The 20,996-nt window shown below is 31.2% G+C and overlaps 5 protein-coding genes across 6 annotated transcripts in view; 1 reads left to right on the plus strand and 4 right to left on the minus strand.

The window, feature by feature from the left end:
* The window catches only part of LOC126896050 (protein grindelwald), a 5,638-nt gene extending 852 nt beyond the window's left edge, over positions 1–4,786 (plus strand). Inside the window, exons 3-5 of the mRNA XM_050668487.1 lie at positions 2,293–2,343; positions 2,434–2,615; positions 3,407–4,786. Of these exons, the coding sequence (XP_050524444.1) occupies positions 2,293–2,343; positions 2,434–2,615; positions 3,407–3,685 (512 nt within the window). The 3' untranslated portion in view covers positions 3,686–4,786. The remainder of the gene's footprint in view (positions 1–2,292; positions 2,344–2,433; positions 2,616–3,406) is intronic.
* A 366-nt stretch (positions 4,787–5,152) lies between these two features.
* Positions 5,153–6,894, minus strand: LOC126894596 (xyloside xylosyltransferase 1). 2 transcript variants are annotated; one of them, XM_050665720.1, is made up of 5 exons: positions 6,532–6,894; positions 6,366–6,465; positions 6,074–6,300; positions 5,749–5,995; positions 5,153–5,687 (listed from the first exon to the last, which is right to left on the minus strand). In XM_050665720.1, exons 1-5 carry the CDS (start codon positions 6,708–6,710, stop codon positions 5,472–5,474), a joined length of 969 nt encoding a protein of 322 aa, XP_050521677.1. In that variant the 5' UTR covers positions 6,711–6,894; the 3' UTR covers positions 5,153–5,471. The 2 variants fall into 2 exon arrangements, with proteins under 2 accessions (XP_050521677.1, XP_050521676.1); XM_050665719.1 differs by having other exon boundaries at positions 6,366–6,892.
* A 1,647-nt stretch (positions 6,895–8,541) lies between these two features.
* On the minus strand, positions 8,542–12,256 carry LOC126896798 (lysosomal aspartic protease). Its single transcript, XM_050669891.1, has 9 exons — positions 11,921–12,256; positions 11,712–11,832; positions 11,356–11,479; positions 11,173–11,291; positions 10,916–11,115; positions 10,342–10,464; positions 10,126–10,273; positions 9,712–9,804; positions 8,542–8,889 (listed from the first exon to the last, which is right to left on the minus strand). Exons 1-9 carry the CDS (start codon positions 12,010–12,012, stop codon positions 8,728–8,730), a joined length of 1,182 nt encoding a protein of 393 aa, XP_050525848.1. The 5' UTR covers positions 12,013–12,256; the 3' UTR covers positions 8,542–8,727.
* Positions 12,257–16,717: 4,461 nt separating this feature from the next.
* Positions 16,718–17,329, minus strand: LOC126894631 (uncharacterized). The gene has a single exon (XM_050665778.1). The coding sequence runs from the start codon at positions 17,327–17,329 to the stop codon at positions 16,718–16,720; it is 612 nt and encodes a 203-aa protein (XP_050521735.1).
* Positions 17,330–19,903: 2,574 nt separating this feature from the next.
* LOC126894642 (uncharacterized) lies at positions 19,904–20,746 on the minus strand. Its single transcript, XM_050665803.1, has one exon. The coding sequence runs from the start codon at positions 20,744–20,746 to the stop codon at positions 19,904–19,906; it is 843 nt and encodes a 280-aa protein (XP_050521760.1).
* Between the last annotated feature and the right edge of the window lie 250 nt (positions 20,747–20,996).

Consider the following 20,996-nt stretch of genomic DNA (forward strand, 5'->3'; position numbering starts at 1 on the left):
TACCAAAAAAAAAAAAAAAAAAAAAAAAAACCAGTTGTTTAGGTCTCTCGAGTACGCGCGATAAGATTGAATGTTTTTTTTTTCGCCAGTGATAACCGTTTTTGGCGCAAACACACGTGTTAATAACAAACATTCGTGCCGAATAAATATCAAACAACCGACGGACATAAAATTCTTGTACATTTGCTGCACTACATCGGTCGCTCACTCGTGTGGAATGTTATCCTGTTCTGGGGACCTGTCTGTCCGTTGGACACAATTGTCTTTTGTTTTGTTACCGACTTGTGCGCCCAATTTGACGTGGTCGCCTCGACGTGACAGCGTTGAAGTTCTTTGTCCGTCCCGTCCTTGACGAGTAGTCGATTCCATTGGCACGCGAAAACATCACAAAACAATACGAGTGTTACACAAGTCGTAGTATATTTTTGGCGAGCGAAAAACAACGAGATCGTCGAAACTGGGCAAGCGCAATTTACTAAAAACACAACGACAGTTTTAATTGACCTGAGAAATATTCTCAAAAGCTGTGCATTTTTTTATTTTTATTCTTATTTAGGAGGTTGTCGTCCTTAAACGCTTAATATTTCTAATACAAAATTTAATTCAATTATTTAATATTATAACTGTTGTTGTTGTTTCATACTCCGTTTCATTGGTACTTGTTTGGGGGGGGGGGTAAAGCGTGATTTGAATTTTTTAGAACGTGCGTTTTTTGTGCCCTTCACGGGTTGTGGTCATGAATACACTTTTGTTGTCCGGTGGTTACATTAGTGATATAAGATATCGTCCCGATACCCTTACAAGTCTTCGCACTAGCACATGAAAAATCGTATAAATGTATTTTTTTTATGCATAAATGTTTAATAATAATTACGAAAAAAAAACATATGTTCTGGAACGTAGTGTCTCTAATGTTATAATTAATAGACTATAACGCCTCAAAATTAATAACTTTTCAAAACATTTTCTATTTTATTTTGAATTAATTTGATTTAATTGTGAAAATCATTTTAACTTGTACTTGATAGTTTTATGCGCGTTGCAATAATAGTATTGTGGTATATAGAATGTTGTTCATAATATTTGTGAGTACCCAACCGTTTTACAGTATCGATACTTCCATCACAAAGGAAGCATAGTAATTATGAAATGATAATACATGAATTGTAAAATATGTAACGGTTTTCGTTTTGTGTGTAACACGTCATGTTTTTTATAATTACGGACGGTCAATTGATTTCCATCCTTTGAACTAGAAACTGGTGTATTTCGCACTGGCAGTGTTTTTTTATTTTATTGGTTATCCCGCAAACAAGTAACATTATCCATAGTCAATAAAAGTGTTGTTTTAATAGCGTTTTAACGATCCGGCTGATGATTATTTAGTCGGTATCGTTGGTCTGAGAGAACAATGGTAAAAATCGTATACTCGAGCCGGATAACGCGTATCGCGTGTAATTTCCCGTGTATTAATTGATTTATTAGACGATAAAAAAAAATAATAATAATTTTAAAAGTGTATGCAAGTTGTATCAGAAAGTAGCTCTTATCACGTTTGTTTATACAATTCGTTTCGTGTAACTCGTATTTCAAAACGTCCGTGTTCTTAAAAATCGTTTGTCATTTGGCTGCGCGAAGAAGCGATTTAGTTTCAAATACAAAAAAATATTGTTTTTATCTCGGTAAAACCGGTCGTCAGACTTTTAGCATATTAGTAAACATTTCGCTCGTTTCGGTAGTGTGGGGAAATCAATCATGTGTGCCGGACACAAGTGTTGGTGGAAATTCAATTCGACAACAGCCGAGTTGCCGGGCAACTGCCGTGGAATTCGACCAAACACTGTAGCAAATCACTTTGAAACTATTTCCTCCACTGTGTATTGTATTTAAATGTCGTATTCTCTTCGACACAAACAATGTTGGTTTTTTTTTTTTTTGTTGTTGTTAAAAAGTTTTCAACAGGACGTAACTAAAAACGCATAGTGGTCTACGCCGATTTTGTTGTGTTTTGAAATGGTTCGTCGGTTGCCTGTGCTTGCTAACGAAGGCGAAACTGGACACTCGCAATTCTTTCCAGAATATATAGCGCGTGGCCCCTTTAACTGCGTGTAAACGTTTAGTCCGCAAATTTTAATTAGGATATACACTTCTAATAGCCAATACCAGCAATATTTACTCGTGCAAAGTCGCACAATCGGTGGGGGCAAACGGTTCGATTGGATTCCAGCGACAAACATTTATGTTGTTCTATCAAAACCGTACAACTAAGTAATATCATTTTTTTCCCCTCAGATTATATTCACGATTACGTGCGTCACTATGTCAAGGAAAAGGATGTCCAAGGTGAGCTACTCTAATTGCAAATAACAATAAATATCAACGTAATTCACTGTTATCGTGTGTGATATTAATTTGTGCGTAATATTATTTTAGAAGCCCTACAAGAGCTCGAGAGTCTCAAAACTCTTATTATATTTATGACTGTTTTGGTGGCCATCGCCCTGATCTTCATATCAATCACGTTGGCGTTTATATGGAACCGAGAAAAGCGAATAAGGAAAATCAAGAGTAACGGACAAGATTCATTTTTCAAAAAGAAATTGGCTTCTTTACAGGTAAGCGCAATCATTCTGAGCAATGTTAATTTCCTTTGGTATTTTAGCAATTTAATCTCGACCGAAAAACAGCTATGTTAATATTCACCGAGTTTACCTGCTGCGCCTTAAAGCCAACCGCCTGAGGGTGTGATGTTCTTTTTCTTTTACGTTAGGCGACAATAGATCGTACAACGCGTTATTATTTTCCAGGAGTCTTCCGTCCGTTGAATTATTTTATTGTCCATTTTGATGTTTTCTTCACACAAATATATCTGAAACATCGTTACCTGATAATAATTATGTTTCTACGGTGGCCACTGGGTGAATTACGGTCGATGGTAGTAAACTAATTAAAATTTAATTGTTACACGCTTATAATTTGAATATGCTCGACGAATAGAAAAATACAAAACTATGATGACGTCTTCAGCAGGTACAGCGAAGGTCGTTTTCAGTGAAAAACCTAAAAACATGTTAATAATTACCATTTCAAATGGCGTTGTACAATAATTGCCATTTTTCGCAGTATTCCATTATCTAATAACCATTTGCCGTCTCTCGCTGTCGACTGCACATAATGTTTTTGTTTTAAAAGCACAGCGGTCGTGAGTCGTGACTAAAGCCAGTTGCTAAAAACGCAGTTAAAATATCCCAACAAATTAATAGGTAATTAGTAATACATTTAGGCTCTTGTTGCTCGTGATCCAAAACACCAGCTATTTGTTGGTGACTTAGTAAAGACAAATTACTTTCCTCTTATTCCCACTGTATGTTCAAAATTTACTTACGTTAGCTTTGTTTGTTTGCAGTATCTAAAAAAAAGAGACAAAGTGTCTACAGTGAGCGAATCTATTAGCGCCAAAATGCATTCCACCACGTCTCTAGCCAGTGCTGTCACCCAGACCGATATTATTACACCGGTGTCTTCGGCCAGTAGTGGCCAAAGAACTAATACTTCATCGTCCAGCTGTTCGTCAAGCAAGTTACCCTGCGAAGACGCCACATTGGAATTTGCCGGCTACGATAATTTTGCACTGAAAACTTCTCCCGTCTTGGGCAAACCTGCGGAATTGCAGTTCACGCCTTGAAGTTTCCTACTCCAAGTGTAGAAGTTACCTTGTAAGTTCGCTCATCACATTACCGACTGTATAATTATAATTATAATTTAAAATTTTGCGTTAACTAGAAACGTGTTAATCTCATCGAAAGTATACATTGTGTACATTATATACGTACCGTTTAACCAAAACATCACAATCTTGTTGTTTTTTGTTTTAACTATTGTGTTTCATAGTATTATAGTCTATGAGTAATATTTAACTCTGTATAAAATCGATTCTAGTATTGTTTTTATTATACTATTTAGTTATAGTTTATTCAAGTAAATTCTTATCCGACTGCGGCAATTATTTTGTACTTAAAATACTATTATAGTTTTTCTTTTATATTTTACAAATGTACCTTTGTAAAATTTTATAAGTACTGTTGAATATTGTTTTTATATTTTATAATTAATTGTTTAGATTTAGAATAGGAGATTTATGATGGATAAAAAAACTTTTATCAGTAAACCCCGTCCAATAACTTTAATTTGTTTGTAAGATCTACGTGATGTACCTGTCCATTGCGAGCCACGATAGATTTACAAATATTTAGTGATAATGTAAATATACTTTCTCTGTTCATAATATTATTGTAAATAATAAACATAATATAGTATTTCATTGAAAAGTATTAATTTAGATATCTACGCAGAATTATTACTGTAATAATATTGTAATTAGTATCAACTAAGTATATTGAAAAAAAATGATGTGAAATTATTTTTCACCGCTATGGTAGTAAAATAAAATTTTGTAGAAAGAATAATCATTTAAGATGCATGTGTATCAAAAGCAATAATTTGATATTGTTTAGAAGACAATCTATGTCAAACAATGTAATTGGAACAATAATTGTGCAATATTCAAAACTCAATTATTATTAGAATTATTCATGATGTAAAATAAGTCTATGACATTAAGAAGATTTAATGTGCAATTTTTTTTTTTTTTTTTGATAAATACTATGAATTTTTTCTATACTAAACTATAATATTAATTTAAAAACATGTAAAATCAAAAATCCTTAATGTATCAAAATTTATAAAATGACAAAAATTTTGCAATAAATAAATACATACAAAATTATTTAAATAGTTTTCATTACTTTGTATCTATCAATTAAATATATTGGAACATATTAGTAATACCTTAGTAAACCTACATTTTATGTAGTAGAAAAATAAGACGAGTATTTTTATACAAGCAAATATATAGTAATAATGAAGATATAAAATATAACAATTTGAATTGTAATTTATGAAATTATGATTACCAAAAATTGAGCAAGTTTATTTTTGTTAAATTTTACTTTAGACATTTTTAATAATATACTTAACTACTTTTTTTTATCGAAATTCTGGACACACATCCAAATAAGTTTTTTTTAATTCTTTAGATTTTTGAGCTTTTGCAATAACAATAAAATCTATTCGATAAATTCAACAAGAAGTGTAATATTTCAATACAAATTTCCTATATTTGTAAAAAATTAATTAGTCATTATGTTACAAGTAACACAGACCTTAATTTTATTTTAGTTTAGAATTGGTATTTTAATTAAAAAACAATAACAGATAATTTACAATAAAGCAATTTGTAAACAAAATATTGCATAATACATAATTTTTTAAAAAAAAAATAAAGTATTAATTTTATAAAAATTCATATTTTTAAATAATTTTCTTATAAGCCAAAACCTTAAATAAAAAAATTAATAGCTACAAAATGTGTCACAAAATAACTTAAATGAATATTTTGTTGAAGATTTCATTTAATTTAAATGATTAGATGGAATAGGAGTATCACAGTTTCCATGATATAAATGAATTTTTTCATTGCAATTTGCAAATGAGTTAAATGTTTCAGCATATCCATGGTGTTTCCACCAAGTACATAATTGACGATTCCAGCCACATGATAGTCGATGTATCAATTTTGGATATTCAAAGCTAACTAGTGAATACCAATCTTGATCACCCAAATGACCCTGAAAAATATATGGTTAAAATTGAATACTTTTCATAAGTTAAAAAATGTATAAACCATACTTTGAAAAAATATTTTTGAACAGCATGAGAGATCCATTCTGGACTTATCAGTCTATTATAAATAATACTACTGTTGTTACGCATACGTTCCAAAAACAATAATATGACTCCACTGTTCAAACCTTGTATGTTAACTTTATTTTTTAACTTGTGTTTTTGACTTTTGAAATATTGCCATTTCCATAGAATATGATGATAAACAGGAGATAACTCGGGACCCAAACCAAAAATTTCCGAGTCAGTAAAGCTAAAACAAAAATTTTGTTATACTTTAACTATTACGCTCTGTTGCTTTTTTCTATTATATATAAAATATGCACATTACTTATTGAAAATATCATACAAATCACAAATACTAGTTCTAAACTCTATATCAATATCTAAAACAATAGCTTTGTCCACTGATTTAGAAGCAACTAAATGTAGAGCAGGTGAAAGATAAAATACATCATCACTGTAATAAGAACCTTTAGAGGACTGAAAAAATCTTTTCAATGGTTCTATCTTATTTTGCACGATTCTTAAGACATCTTGAAAATCATGGTAGTTGATCTATAAATTTCAAAATAAATAGTTAATATAGAATAAAGAATACTAATTACTAGTTAAATTCAAACCATAATCTTGGTTTCATGATATTGATGAATATATTCTAAAATCACATTATCTATAATTGATCGGCTAGTATTGTCAGTAATGATATTTAATTCTAATACTCTGGAACATGTTCCACGCTGACTGAGTAAAGATTTGAAAAACTTCTGGAATTTAACTAATAAATACCCTTGAAAAACTTTTGTCACTGATATCCATATGCTAAGTTTAGTTTGTGATTTATTATTAACTTGATTAATAAAATTTGACTTTGAATGTTGGTTAAAAGATATTTCCGAGTTGAAATATGTCACAACAATAATAGAAATAATTATTATAATTAATATTAGTTTTATATAAGTCCTCATTAATAAATTGGGTTCATTTCATGCACATATGATTTTGTGTAACAGTACATAAAAATAACTTAAATAATAAAAAAATAACCCAACCAAATTTATACCAATTACAATACAAATTAATATTAATTTGATAAATAGTAAACTTTATATTAACATATTAGTCTTTAGGTTAAGATATTTCAGTTATAAATTAAGATACACGATGTTGTTGAAATAATAAATATATAAATTATTTTCTTTGATAATCTCAAATGATTTGAATCATACAGAGTTCTCATTATTGATATTGTTAAGATAACATATTGAGTATTATCAGTAGTGCATCTTTTACCCCGTCGTCTTTATTTACCAAAACAAAGTTTCACTACAGAAATTACTAATGAACGAAAATATAATTAAAATTATTCTTTAAATGGAAAATTTAAAACAGAAAGAAAACAAATAGAAAAATTGATAATAAAATTGTTAAAATTTATCCTGGTGTACTTGTTTAGGTTAGTTATTAAATAGGGTTCTTTCGAGAAAACCTTAAAGATCTTACAAAAAATTTATTTTCCAGTTAATTTAAATTTTTTTAATAAATAACTTTTTTTAGCTTCGATGCGAAGCTGAGTTGGTATTAATTTTACTACGATGTGTTTTTGATATTTATTGTGTCTGTTACCACTTTTTCTCAGCTCGTTTTTTTTCAACTAAACGTCAAAAGATCACAAATTGTATCTAGTCGAAGACATTAAACCTTAAAAAATTGAAAAAATTTCTCTTGATCCCTGTAGATAGGGAAAATCTTCAAAAAAATTACAAATTTAAAAATCGTTAATTTTTAATATTTTTTCAATTTTTTTTTTACTTAAAACTGCCATAACTTTGTTAAAAATGACTAAATCGATATAAACATTTTTTATAGATACATTTACCTATTATTTGGTAAATTTTTGTTTAATCTAACCCTTTACCTGTCCATAGGGGGGATTCAAAATGACAACTTTTTCACAAAAAATTAACTTTTTCAACTTAATTTGTGAAAGTGTTCCGGAAATACTGACACTTTTACATATATCTTAAATTAAAGCTAATGTAATACACTTATTATGGAAAAAAATTCGGACAATATTTTACCTTCATGGTAAAAATGGTTACCGTATGCTACTTTTGTGTTGAAATTTTTGATTTTATATTTAAAATTTTTAACTTTGTAACTCTATAACATTTTGATAAATGTATAGATTCATAAAAATTTGTCATGAGAAATACTATTCATATACCTCTTTCATTCGACATACTTTTTTTTTTAAATCGGACCATTTCCCTTATAAATCATAAAACTTGTAGTCAGGATATAAATAAGGAAATCATGTAGCTTTTGGAATAAACCATCAATTTTTTAAAATTAAACACTATCTACAGATTTGAATTACAGCGTTTATTATGATAGTGATTTTAATCACTGTCAGATTAAATCTATACTGGACTCAACTATGCCACATCCCCAATTTGCCGCGACCACACTGTGCTGAGTTTTCTTTCTCTAGTTGCCTCATTTAATAATATATTAGATATTTTATTTATTTACTCAAGGTTGAAAAAAAGTATATCGTCACTTGACATGAAAAACTTCCTATGTACAAAAAAAGAAAGTTGAAAATTTTGATATCCTTAGATTACAAATTATACACTCTATTATCTAGTAATATATATTTTATTTTTTGCACATAGGTTTTAATGCACCAAGCCATGATATTTATTGACAGTATAAGAACATTACTTTAATGAGACCATTGCGTGATCATTTTTCACAAAGGATATAATTATTAATATAACATATTAAAATAAAAAATTATTTAATATCACACGTGTTTATTATCATTTAATACAATGTTCTACTATAATAAAATAGCTTATTTAAAAGTACTTATAACTACTTAAATCTATAAAAAAAACAATTAGGATAGATTATTAATAAAAATGAGCAACCTATAATTAAATTCAGTTCCATTAAAATTGTTATTGTTATAAAAATTAATTATTTACAATTAGCAAATCCAACTCTGTTATTTCCTAAATCAAATTCAGTGTAATAACGTCCAATAAAAACATCGCCCAAAATCCACAGTGGACCATTTGGTGGAGGTATATCAATTCCCATAAAACCAGATAAACAAATAGTTTTCCCAAATTGAGTAACCTGTAAAAATATACATTTAGGTGGTTTATTATTTTTGAAGTCTTAAGACCTCCTTCTTCAAAATTTTATGAAAAATACTTTTTTTTAACTATAATAATAGAAACAAATGGGTAATTTTCACAAAATTTTATGTAAAAAAAAAAAAAATATTTATAATATTTTTATAATAATAATTATTATAAATATAATTTATAATATTACTACTTCACAACTACTTTTTAAAAAGAGTTTATAGAATACCATTAAAAGAAATATCACAAAAAAAGGTGAATCATTGTTTTCGATAACTAAAAGTTTAAAATGTTTATAGACCTTTACACTTCTGTTTTTAGATAATTTTGAAAAATTACTACAGCTGGCTTATAATCACTAGTTATTATAATAAATTAGTAAACATGTAATTACAGGGATTAACAACATTCATTATTTTTATTAATTTATAATAATATCGATTTTCTCATAAAAAATTTTCTTTTTTTATTTAAATTTATACTAGAATACATGAGTTCATGAGGACATATCCATCTTTGAATTAATTTATTTTATAGCCCCATTTAGTTCCTTACAGTTAGGGGAATATTAGTTAGTAAAAAGGAACACATTCTATATTCAATTATGAAAATAAATTCAAATGAAATAATCATTGAGCATAGAAAAAAATAAACTTAGTTCATAGTAAACAATCTTTTATCTTCTAGAATATTTACTTTTTGTGATTATAAATATCAGAAAAATTATCTGAAATTTCAATAATTTCTTTTCTTACGACAGTCATGATAATTACCCTAAAAATAACTATAATAATATATGTATATACTTTACCTTAAGAATATAGTCTTTTCCAGTTAGAGTAAATGGATTTGACCCTATTTTGAATGTTATAACAGGCAGATTGTCAATTTGATCACAACTAATCTATAATATTATACCAATTAATAATAAGATTTATTTATTTAAAATTAAAAAGATATATTTAATGGATGCATAAAAATCTAAAACTTATATCGTTCGTGTTAACAGTGTTAAAATAAATAGTTACTTTTTTTTAAGTGTAAAGCCATCTAATTATAATGATAGTTCATAATTAAAAGCAGCTATCAAAATACCTAAATTATATTTAGAATATAGCTTATTTATTTAATAATATATAATTCAAAATTCATATATATATATAATATTCATATATGTATATAAATATAGTTACAGTACATTTTTTAATTACATATTTTAACATACCATGTATTCTCCGCCAGGTATGGCAGTACCACCAAGAAGAGTATTTATTTTTTGTACTTCTTCTACAGGTCCAGCAATAAGACTGGTACCTGTATCAGCTATTGCTTGCAAGGAGCCACTAGCAATTGATGTATTCCCAACAATAATTCTGAAAAATATAAATCAATCCACATACTTCAAAAGTAAACGGAGAGAATTTAATTTACTAGTACTCACTCATCTAGTTTAAATTGCCAATATCCATGTCTAGTTACATCAACATATGTGAAATCTCCTGTATATTTATCAGGATCTGATCCTCCAAAGATAATTTCTCCACCAGGAGTAACATTTGGATCTCTAAAATTAAAAAATAAGATTAATTACTATATTAAATTATTATAAATATTGATAAGAATATTATATTTATAAATCAAAACAGATAACAGCACGACTAAATCAATTCAAACCTACATATCTTATTAAATAAAAGTTTTGTTGTTCATATTCAATAAAAATCTAGCTTAGCAATTTAGCTATCATCATATATTACTTAAAAAATAACAGAAAACAACATACATCTTCATATTGTTTGAAAAAATTTTCTTAATGTCAAAATTTGTTTTTCTTGTTATATTTAGTTTAGATGACAATTGTCAAATAGACTTTAAAAAATAAAAAAAAAAGGTAAAAACAAATTAATGAGTTTTATAGGTTTCCTATCCATTCTAGCACAAGTATTGAGTTATTTGAGGCGCTAACTATACATATTATATAAATTATAATAATTATAATAGTAATTAAAACTTACCTAGATAAGTAAAATGAAAACACTGGGTCTTTTATCGCACCATTTTTTAACATATTGTAAAATGGTGGGACAACACCATCAACAGAAATAGTATCATATGCAAGGCCCAAAATTCCATCAAACTTAGCAGCAACAAATGCTAATCCTGGTTCTTGAATAGCTTCTGCGAATGTTTGATTTTGAATTTGAATTCCATCCATCTACATAATTAAAATAATAGATATTTGTATATTGATATAATTTATATCCATACATACTGTAAGAACATCTGTAGATAAATATCCAGAAAGACTACCAGATCCATATTTAATTTCAAATTTTTTTCCATTTTCTTGGTAAGTTGATGATAGTTCAGCATCATATTTATTATGAATTTCTGTTCATAAAGACATAAATATTTATTTTTCTATTTGTTCAATGATATCATAATAACAACTTACTGCAGGCAATATTTAAAATACTACAATGTTTTGAAGGTATCCACAAATTAGATGATCCAGTATCGAAAACCACATTGAATGGTTGTGGAGGAGTACCAATACTAATCGGACCATAATATTGGGCCTAAAAATAAAATTTACATTAATATATTTTTTTTTTTTTGCAAAGGTCTATTAGAACTCAACAAAGTGTATAATTCTAAATACTTTAAAATATTCAATTATTTAATTTTTGATATTTAATACTTCTTAGATTATATTTATTGATTCGTGTTAAACAAGTAACATAGGAGTTCAAAATTATCATAATCAATATCTTCTTTTTAATAAGTTGAACAAAATATGACTATACTTACATCAAGGTAGTTAGATAAAGGCTCAGCACCAAAATTGCTATAACGATTACTCAGCTGGGTGAATTGATTGTTAAGCTCTAGGAATGTTGAACGAACACTTTTTGTTTTAATTAAATTGACCCTAAAAAAAGAATTGATAAAAATATAAAGGGAGAAGACATTACAGTGATTTATTTTATTATCTTGAACAATTAATAAATTAATAATACCTTAATAAATTAGTTTTAACATCTTTCTTTTCATCATATCCACGTGACAAAGTTATAAATAAAAATAAACCAATTGTTCCAAAAAAATTCATTTTATCAAAAATTCAAACGAAAAATAATATTTAGTTGTAAGAATACAAAATACTTCTTATAAATTGAATTAATGGCGTAGAATTAATTCTTATAAGCTGCAAGTCACATATATTGTTATTGAATATAGTTGGCAATGAGTCCACACCAAAGTTAAATACTAGATAGTTGACCGGCGATCAAATATGGTGGCCAACTTTAAGGCTTACAAATAAAATGCTACGTAGTTTAATAAAATATATTGTTTACTGTATATCAGTTTTAAACCAATTAAATATCATCGCTGTTATCAATATTACATTTTGATAAAAACAGGTGGTTGAACAATTAAATAAATGTTGTGACAGAATCAGTTATACTTACAAACATAATTTTTAGAGTGTAATCACTTTAACGTATACATTATGGTTCCTTTGTGGTTATGTTCTATGAGTGAAGATATTTTGTAGTAAAATATTTTATAACATTATATTTTACAAAGGAAGAAGCTAAAGTGATTCTAGTTAAATTAAAAACATTATGTTTAAAAACCGAAAAAGCATTTCTTAAGAGCAAAAGTGCATTTTTGCGCATCTGCGATACCGCTAATGCAAAATTGTATTTTATTTTGTTTTTTAAGAATTTATAGTGAATCTTTTCAGCCTCTTAGCCTCCCACAATAGTAATCCCCCTTCCGTAGATAATACTCTTAATTCCCGTTCTTCTTTTATTATTATTTCAATCATATCTTTCTTGAGGAGTTCCGGCTTTGTCATTTAATCTCTCATTATTTTATTTTATATTCTTCTATTTACTTATTTATTTACTTTCTCTCTTCCTCCATTATTTCAAATAAAAATTTTAATTTAGTAATTCTTTTAGTTGTACTTTTAAATCTCTATTAACAATAATTTTAATAATATTTAATTTTTTCTTTATTTTTGAGTATACTAACAATTATTGTCATATTTGTTATACCATTATAACATAGCACTGTTACTGTTATACTTCTAATTTACTTATTTTTTTCTTTGTTTATAATTGTTGAGCTAAATATTATTTTAATAAAGGCTATTAATAAGAAAAAGTGAATCTTGAACTTTTACCCCTCATTTAGTATTCCAAAAATATCCTACATTTGGATCTATGAATTGTAAAAGAAAATTCGAGTGTTAAATGCAATTTCCTCCACTATAAATATAGTTTTATATAACCTTAAATTTGATTTTTCAAAAATTTTTAATAATACTTTTGAAATTTATAGAGGATCAGATTAGATTACTATTCGAGTACTTAAGTAGTAACACCCCTATATTTACATATATGGTATAAACCATTTTTAAAGACTTTTAACATTGATGCGAAGCTGAGAAGGTATTAATTTTACGATGATGTGTTTTTTTTTATCTGCCATAACTTTGTTAAAAATGACTAAATCAATATACATTTTTTTTTATAGATACATGAGGTATTTACCTAACATATGGTATATTTTTTTTATAAATCTGACCCGTTACCTGCCCACATGAGGGGATTTAAAATGACAACTTTATCACAAAAAATTAACTTTTAAAAGTGTTCCGGAAATACTGACACTTTTATGTATACATTTAATTAAAGCTTATGTAATATACTTTATAATGGAAAAAAAAAAATGTCGGACTTTATTTTGTCTTCATGGTGAAAGCGGATATCAAAGTTAATAAAAAAAATACGATTTTTGTAAAAAAATTCTTTTTTAAATTTTTAACTTTATAATTTTTTAAGAGAAGTACTATTTATATTCTTCTTTTGTGGAAATACTTTTTTTTTTAAATAAAACCATTTTCTTTTATATATTTATTTGATAAAAATGCAAACAAATATTAAGCTTTTCTGATAAATTTACTGTTAATAGAAATTATAAAATTTTAGGACAGCATAATTAATCTTAACAATAACATTTTTTTATATTCTCATACATTTTTTTTATAATGATGTCAATTTCAAACTTGCAAGTTAAACTAAAAATTATAGTAACAAATTCAACTTTTGTTAACTATAAACTTTCATAAAAATAAACTTAAAAAAATTAAAAAAATGATTAAATATGCCATGTTCCGTATTAATAATTAATTTGATAATTTCTCTTTATAAATTACAATATTAAATTATTGAATATCAGTTTTAAGCTTCATTTTATTACTATAATAGGTACTTAATCAAGGAAATAGGATTTGATTAGCTTTTTTAATCATTCAACAATTCCTTAAAATTAAACACTATCTACAAATTTGTAGATTACATTTAATTTAAGATTTATATAAAAGTGTCAGTATTTTCGGAACACTTTCAAAAGTTAAATTGAAAATGTTAATTTTGTGTGAAAAAGTAGTCATTTGGAATCCCCTCTTTGGGCAGGTAAAGGGTCAAATTTAAAATAAAATTATATCAAGTGATAGGTTTAGACATCATGCATCTATAAAAAAAAATTATATGGATTTTGTCATTTTTAAAAAGTTATGGCAGTTTTAAGTAAAAAAACATCGTGGCATAGTTGTGTCCAGTATAGATGACATCTGACAGTGATTAAAATCACTATCATAAAAAACGCTTCGATGCGAATCTGTAGATAGTGTTTAATTTTAAAAAATTAATGGATTATTCCAAAAGCTACATGATCTCCTATTTCATTATTTATATTCTGCTATTTTAATTTAAGATATATATAAAAGTGTCAATATTTCTCGAACACTTTTAAAAATTAAGTTGAAAAAGTTAATTTTTTGTGAAAAAGTAGGTTTTTGGAATCTCCCCTGTGGGCAGGTAAAGGATCAAATTTATAAAAAAATATATCAAATGATAGGTAAAGACATTATGCATCTATTAAAAAAAAATTATATTAATTTCAACAATTTTGAAAAAGTTATGGCAGTTTTAAATAAAAAAAATTGAAAAATGTCGAAAATTAGCAATTTCTAAATTTGTAATTTTTTTTGGAGATTCCCCCTATTTACGGGGATTGAGAGAAATTTTTTCAATTTTTTAAGGTTTATTGTCTTTGACTAGATACTATTTGTGATATTTTGACGTTTAGTTGAAAAAATCGGTTCGTTGAGAGCTGTGAAAAAGTGGTAACAGACACAATAGAAAAATAAAAAACACATCGTAGTAAAATTAATACCAATTCAGCTTCGCATCGAAGTTAAAATGTAAAATATAATATCAAGAAGTTTTTCACAAAAATAGTGTATTTTTGAATACGGCAGTCATTTTCACCATAAAGACAAGTTCAGACGTTGTGTCCTGTTCCAGATGGCAAAGGTTCCCTTCACCATCTTCCAACTGGAATCGTCCACCAGTAGGAGCTCGCGGCCCCGGGTTCGCCAAACCCGTAGTGCTTTTGCACCCCCCTGAGGGAACACACCAATATATATATCAATATATATTGATATATATATTGATATATATTACATAAATATATATTGAACATTATGTATATCATTTGAGAGTTTTATGTTAATAGTTAATAATTACGTTATTAAGAAAATAGAAAATATACACTTATTGTTCACATTCTATGAAAAATACAATATATGATTAGTGTGTTAAATAATAGGATTTTTTTTTAAATTTATTAATTTTCTAAGAAATTTTTCTATTTACATTAACGAATCCTTCTAAAGGTTTTTCTTTTAAACAATATCACCTTTACACGAGTTTAAATAATTTATTTCCCTTATTACTAGAAAAATAAGTACCTATCCACCATTGATCTTCCAAGTATCCTCATTTACTCTTATAAACTAAAATCTCTAAAGGGATTTTCTTCTACCGATTATAATGTTTATAAATGTAAAAAAATAATCTATTTTGCTATATATCTTAAGAAACAGCTTAATAATTTGTTTTCATGTGTTCTACTAGTTCCTCTATGTCAATTAGCCTTATTTTTCAATATAGAAGTTTGAAAATCATTAAAAAGGTAAATAATAAATAGTTATTTTTTCAAAGTAAAACGACTTTGACAATAATATTTTTTAATTTTTAGTAAAATTAATCAGTATATTTACTGTGTGATTATATTTTTACCAAAGTAATGTTTGTAAAAATAATTTTTAGGAAGATATTTTCACTATGTTCATTTACAATCATTGGTATATAATAACTCTTTAAAAGGATGATGTAAAAACGTCAACTATAGACCTCAGAATTGACTTCGAATCGTCCCCCGAGTTTCCTTCATCTACCACCACTTATTGTTTGATTATTCACGATCGAATAATACAATACAACCCGTTTAACGGATGTTTGGAATTTAATTACAGATATCAATAAATTATGAACTATATGTATTATTATATACATAAAGACATTAATTTTAGAAAAAGTAGTAATTAGTTTTTAATTTATTCTAAACATATGTTTGTAGCGAGGTGTAATATATAGAAGTAATAAACACTTTTACGATTTAATAACAACTATACTATATTACAACGAACTAACCAATAACAGCGAGAGACGAAGCGCGTTTAAGACAGAATGAGTAAGTGATTGACTGATCGATTGATTGACTGGAGCGACGATCTTGCCCTTATATAGTCAGAGGAATCTTCTAGAGGCGGCGGCGGAACTCTCTAGAACATTCGACCGCCACACGCTTATGTAGAGCGACGAATCTTCTAGAGGCGGCGGCGGCCGAACATTCTAGAACATTCGACCGCCACACCACCCCCCTACGGAGTGGAGTTAGCTAGGGTTAAAAATGTCCGGGAATCTGACTCGGCGGCCCGAGCGAGTTGTTCGTACTGGCTGTGTTGATGGATCGGTATTAGGCGGTTGTTTTTGTTTGGGCGTATTCGGGGCAGTCGCTGGTGGAGCATGTGCCTGGCTATCGGTTGTGCTTTCGTTCACCATGAGGTAGACAGGTTTTACTCTATCAATCGTCACCGTAACTGATTGATTTCGAACTTTTATTGTGAACGTTTTGTCATTTCGGGCAATTACTTCGAAGGGACCTTGATATGGCGGTTGAAGTGCTGCTCGGACACCTCCCTCCCTGAGAAATACGTGTGAACAGTCCTTAAGGTCCGCAAAAACAAATGATCGTGGATTTGAGTGGCGAGATGCAGGTACTGGACGAATTTTATTCATAACACTGCGAAGACGATCTAGTAAGCTAGTAGGGTCGTTCGTACTGCTATTATCTTGCTTGTCTGTGAAGAAATCACCAGGAAGATTAAGAGGCTCACCATAAACAAGTTCCGCAGACGTGGCTTTTAAGTCTTCCTTAAACGCAGAACGTATTCCGAGAAGCACGATAGGCAGTGACTCAGTCCACGAGTCTTTTGCGTGGGCCATGATGGCTGCCTTTAGTTGTCGGTGCATTCGTTCGACGAATCCGTTTGCAGCAGGATGCCAACTGGTAGTGGGGCGAAGCGTAAAACCAAAACGTTTTGCTAAAGTTTTTAAAGTAGCTGAAACAAACTGAGTACCACGGTCAGTCGTAACGTATTGAGGTACTCCGAAGCGTGAAATCCAGCAATTGAGGAAACCCTTAGTGACATCATCTGCTGTTATACGTTCGAGTGGATACACCTCCGGCCAACGGGTGAAACGGTCGATTACCGTCAGACAGTACCTAAAGGACTGTGATGGCGGCAATGGACCGATGATATCGACATGAACATGTTTGAATCGGCGTGAAGGTGTTTCAAAGTTTCCCAGTGGGGCTGAGACGTGTCGGCTTATTTTCGATCGCTGACAGTGGACGCAGGCACGTGCCCAGGAACGGCAATCCTTTTTCATTGCTGGCCACACAAATCGTTCTGAAACTAAGTGAGCTGTTGCGTGTGCACCGGGGTGACTAAGGTTGTGTAACTGATCAAATGCGTGACGCCGGAATCGTTGTGGCAAAAATGGTCGTGGGCGTTCCGTTGACGTGTCGCAATAAATATAGGCTGAAGATCCTGGCACTAGTACCTTCTCCAAATGAAGAAATGAATTGCNAATGAAGAGATGAATTGTTGTCAGTAAAATGTTTGAGTTCATCATCCGTGTCTTGAGATGCAGCAAGAGCTCGGTAGTCCAGCGGGAGAGACACAACTTCAATGCGTGACATTGTATCCGCGACGATATTTTCATCACCTTTAATGTGTTGAATGTCGGTGGTGAATTCGGATATGAATGTCAACTGGTTGAGTTGCGTAGGAGGTATCTTTTCTCTCCGTTGGGTGAAAGCATATACGAGTGGCTTATGATCGGTGAAAATGGTACATGGTTGTGCTTCGACAATGTGCCTGAAATACTTCACCGATTCATAGATGGCAAGCAACTCACGATAATACGCAGGCCACGCACTTTGTTTCACCGACATTTTCTTTGAAAAAAATGCTATGGGTTGCCAGATGTTATTGACTCGCTGCTGCAGACATGCGCCGATAGATTGGCTAGATGCGTCTGTGAATAGTCCAAGTCGTGCGGCTGGATGAGGATGTGCTAAAAGAGTAGCGGTCGCAAGACTTTCTTTGCATGTGGTGAACGCTTTTTCTAACTCGGGAGTCCATTCTATCGGTTGGGAACCTTTTGTCTTCGGGCCTTTGAGAATACCGTGAAGTGGTGCTTGCAGGTCGGCAGCTTTGGGAATAAACCGGCGATAAAAATTTACCATTCCCAAAAACCGGCGTAATCCTTGCATAGATTTTGGCAATGGATACTGTCGTAGGGCTTCGACGCGTTCCGGTGGCGGGCGGGTGCCTTCAGAAGATACTAGGTAACCTAGAAATTTCACCTCAGCCGAACCTAATACACATTTTTGCGGGTTAACGACAACACCGTAGTCAGAAAGTCTCCCGAAAAGAGTGCGTAAATGCTGTTTGTGGTCCTCTTCCGATTTAGAGAATACCAAAATGTCATCAATTTATGCATAACAAAAGTCCAACCCATTCNAAATGTCATCAATATATGCATAACAGAAGTCCAACCCATTGGTAACTTCGTCTATGAAGCGTTGAAAAGTTTGTCCAGCATTTCGCAATCCGAATGTCATAAAAGGAAATTCGTAAAGTCCGAATGGAGTGGTAATGGCTGTTTTGCATATATCGTCCGGATTAACAGGTATTTGATGGTAAGCCTTTACCAGATCGATTGTGGAAAATAGCGTGCAATTAGCCAGGTTGTGCGAGAAATCATGTATGTGTCTGACTGGATAGGAGTCTGGTATAGTTCGGGCGTTCAGCGCGCGGTATTCACCACAAGGACGCCAGCTGTTCTCCCCTTTCGGTGCTAAATGTAATGGTGAAGACCACGGACTGCTTGAAGGTCTAGCGGTACCTGCCTTGACCATTTCCGCGAATTCCTGTTTGGCGATTTTTAGTCTACCTGGAGCTAAGCGGCGTGGGCGGCAGGCTATTGGCTGACCAGGTGTCGTAAGAATGTGGTGCACTGTTTGATGTTTTATTGTCCTGGGCAATCCGGTGGGACGTGTGATGTCCGGAAATTCTGCGAGAAGTGTAGCCCAAGGAGAAGTGTTGACAACTGATTTTATGCTGTATTGATTTACAGAGGAAACCTTACCATTCACAGCCAAGCCTGTGACACCATCAATAAGACGTTTGGTACGGCAATCCGGCAGCAAGTGGTAGTATGCCATGAAGTCGGAACCAATGATAGGAGTACTCACGTCGGCGACAATAAAACTCCACGGGAAACTGCGTCGAAGTCCTAAATTCAAATTGAGATGGACCGTCCCGTAAGTTTTTATGGTACTGTTGTTGGCCGCGCTGAGGTCGTAATCGGTGGCATGGCGTCGTTCCCGTAGTAGCCGTTGAGGGTAACAAGATAAGTCGGAACCGGAGTCGACTAAAAATTGGCGTTTTGTTATTTGATCTGTAACAAACAGGCGGCTGCTCGGGTTCGGACAGTCTGTTGCCGCCGCTACTGACTGTCGTTGGAGTTTTCCTGATACTTGCAGGGAGCCTTACATTTGGCAGCCTTTTCTCCATAAGTGCTATGATACCAACACCATCCTTTGCCGTTAGTCAGTTCCACGTTTGAACGGTTACGTGACCTAGAGCGGGAACGTTGCGGGCGTTTAGCACATAATTCGCTTACCTGTTTTGTGAGTGCTTCAATGGCAGCTAAAACATCGAGTTCCTTTTTATTGTTCGTCGTGGCAACAGCATGGACGAATTGCGAGGGGGCTGGCTGCACTTCAACAATTTTGTCAGCCAGCTCGGCTACCTTATCCAGAGGAAGCTCTGATTGTGCGGTTAAAATAGCTTGTGCATGTGATGGTAGACGGCGGAGCCAAAGTTGACGTAAAATATTGTCTTGTAATGTAGTAGTGCCGGCAAGGGAACGGAGATGTCGTAAGAACTGTGATGGCTTACGGTCACCTAGTTCTTCTTCATTGATGAGTTGCCGCACACGTTGTTCTTCTGAGATAGACAACCGTTCAACGAGTTTTGCGCGTAGATGTTTGTAGCGTTCAGTAGGCGGTGGGTTAGTAATAATATCCTCTACTTCGGCGGCGTAACGCGTATCAAGCTGAGCCACAACATAATTAAATTTTGTTTCCTCACTTGTTATTCCCGAGATTGCAAACTGCGAGTCAACCTGTGAGAACCATAAGCTTGGTCTTTCGGACCAGAAAGGTGGCAACTTGACGGCAACGCGATTCACTGAAGCTGTTGGATATTGCTGTGCCTGTAGTGCTGCAAGGCGAGCGTTTTCTTGGCGTAACTCCTCCAATTGATTGCGTAGTTCTTCGGCGTTCATACTTGTTATCGTCGAGGTCACCAATGTAGCGAGGTGTAATATATAGAAGTAATAAACACTTTTACGATTTAATAACAACTATACTATATTACAACGAACTAACAAATAACAGCGAGAGACGAAGCGCGTTTAAGACAGAATGCGTAAGTGATTGACTGATCGATTGATTGACTGGAGCGACGATCTTGCCCTTATATAGTCAGAGGAATCTTCTAGAGGCGACGGCGGCCGAACATTCTAGAACATTCGA

This window comes from Daktulosphaira vitifoliae, unplaced genomic scaffold, assembly GCF_025091365.1.
Source record: "Daktulosphaira vitifoliae isolate Bord-2020 unplaced genomic scaffold, ASM2509136v1 Scaffold_1, whole genome shotgun sequence".
NCBI lineage: Eukaryota > Metazoa > Arthropoda > Insecta > Hemiptera > Phylloxeridae > Daktulosphaira > Daktulosphaira vitifoliae.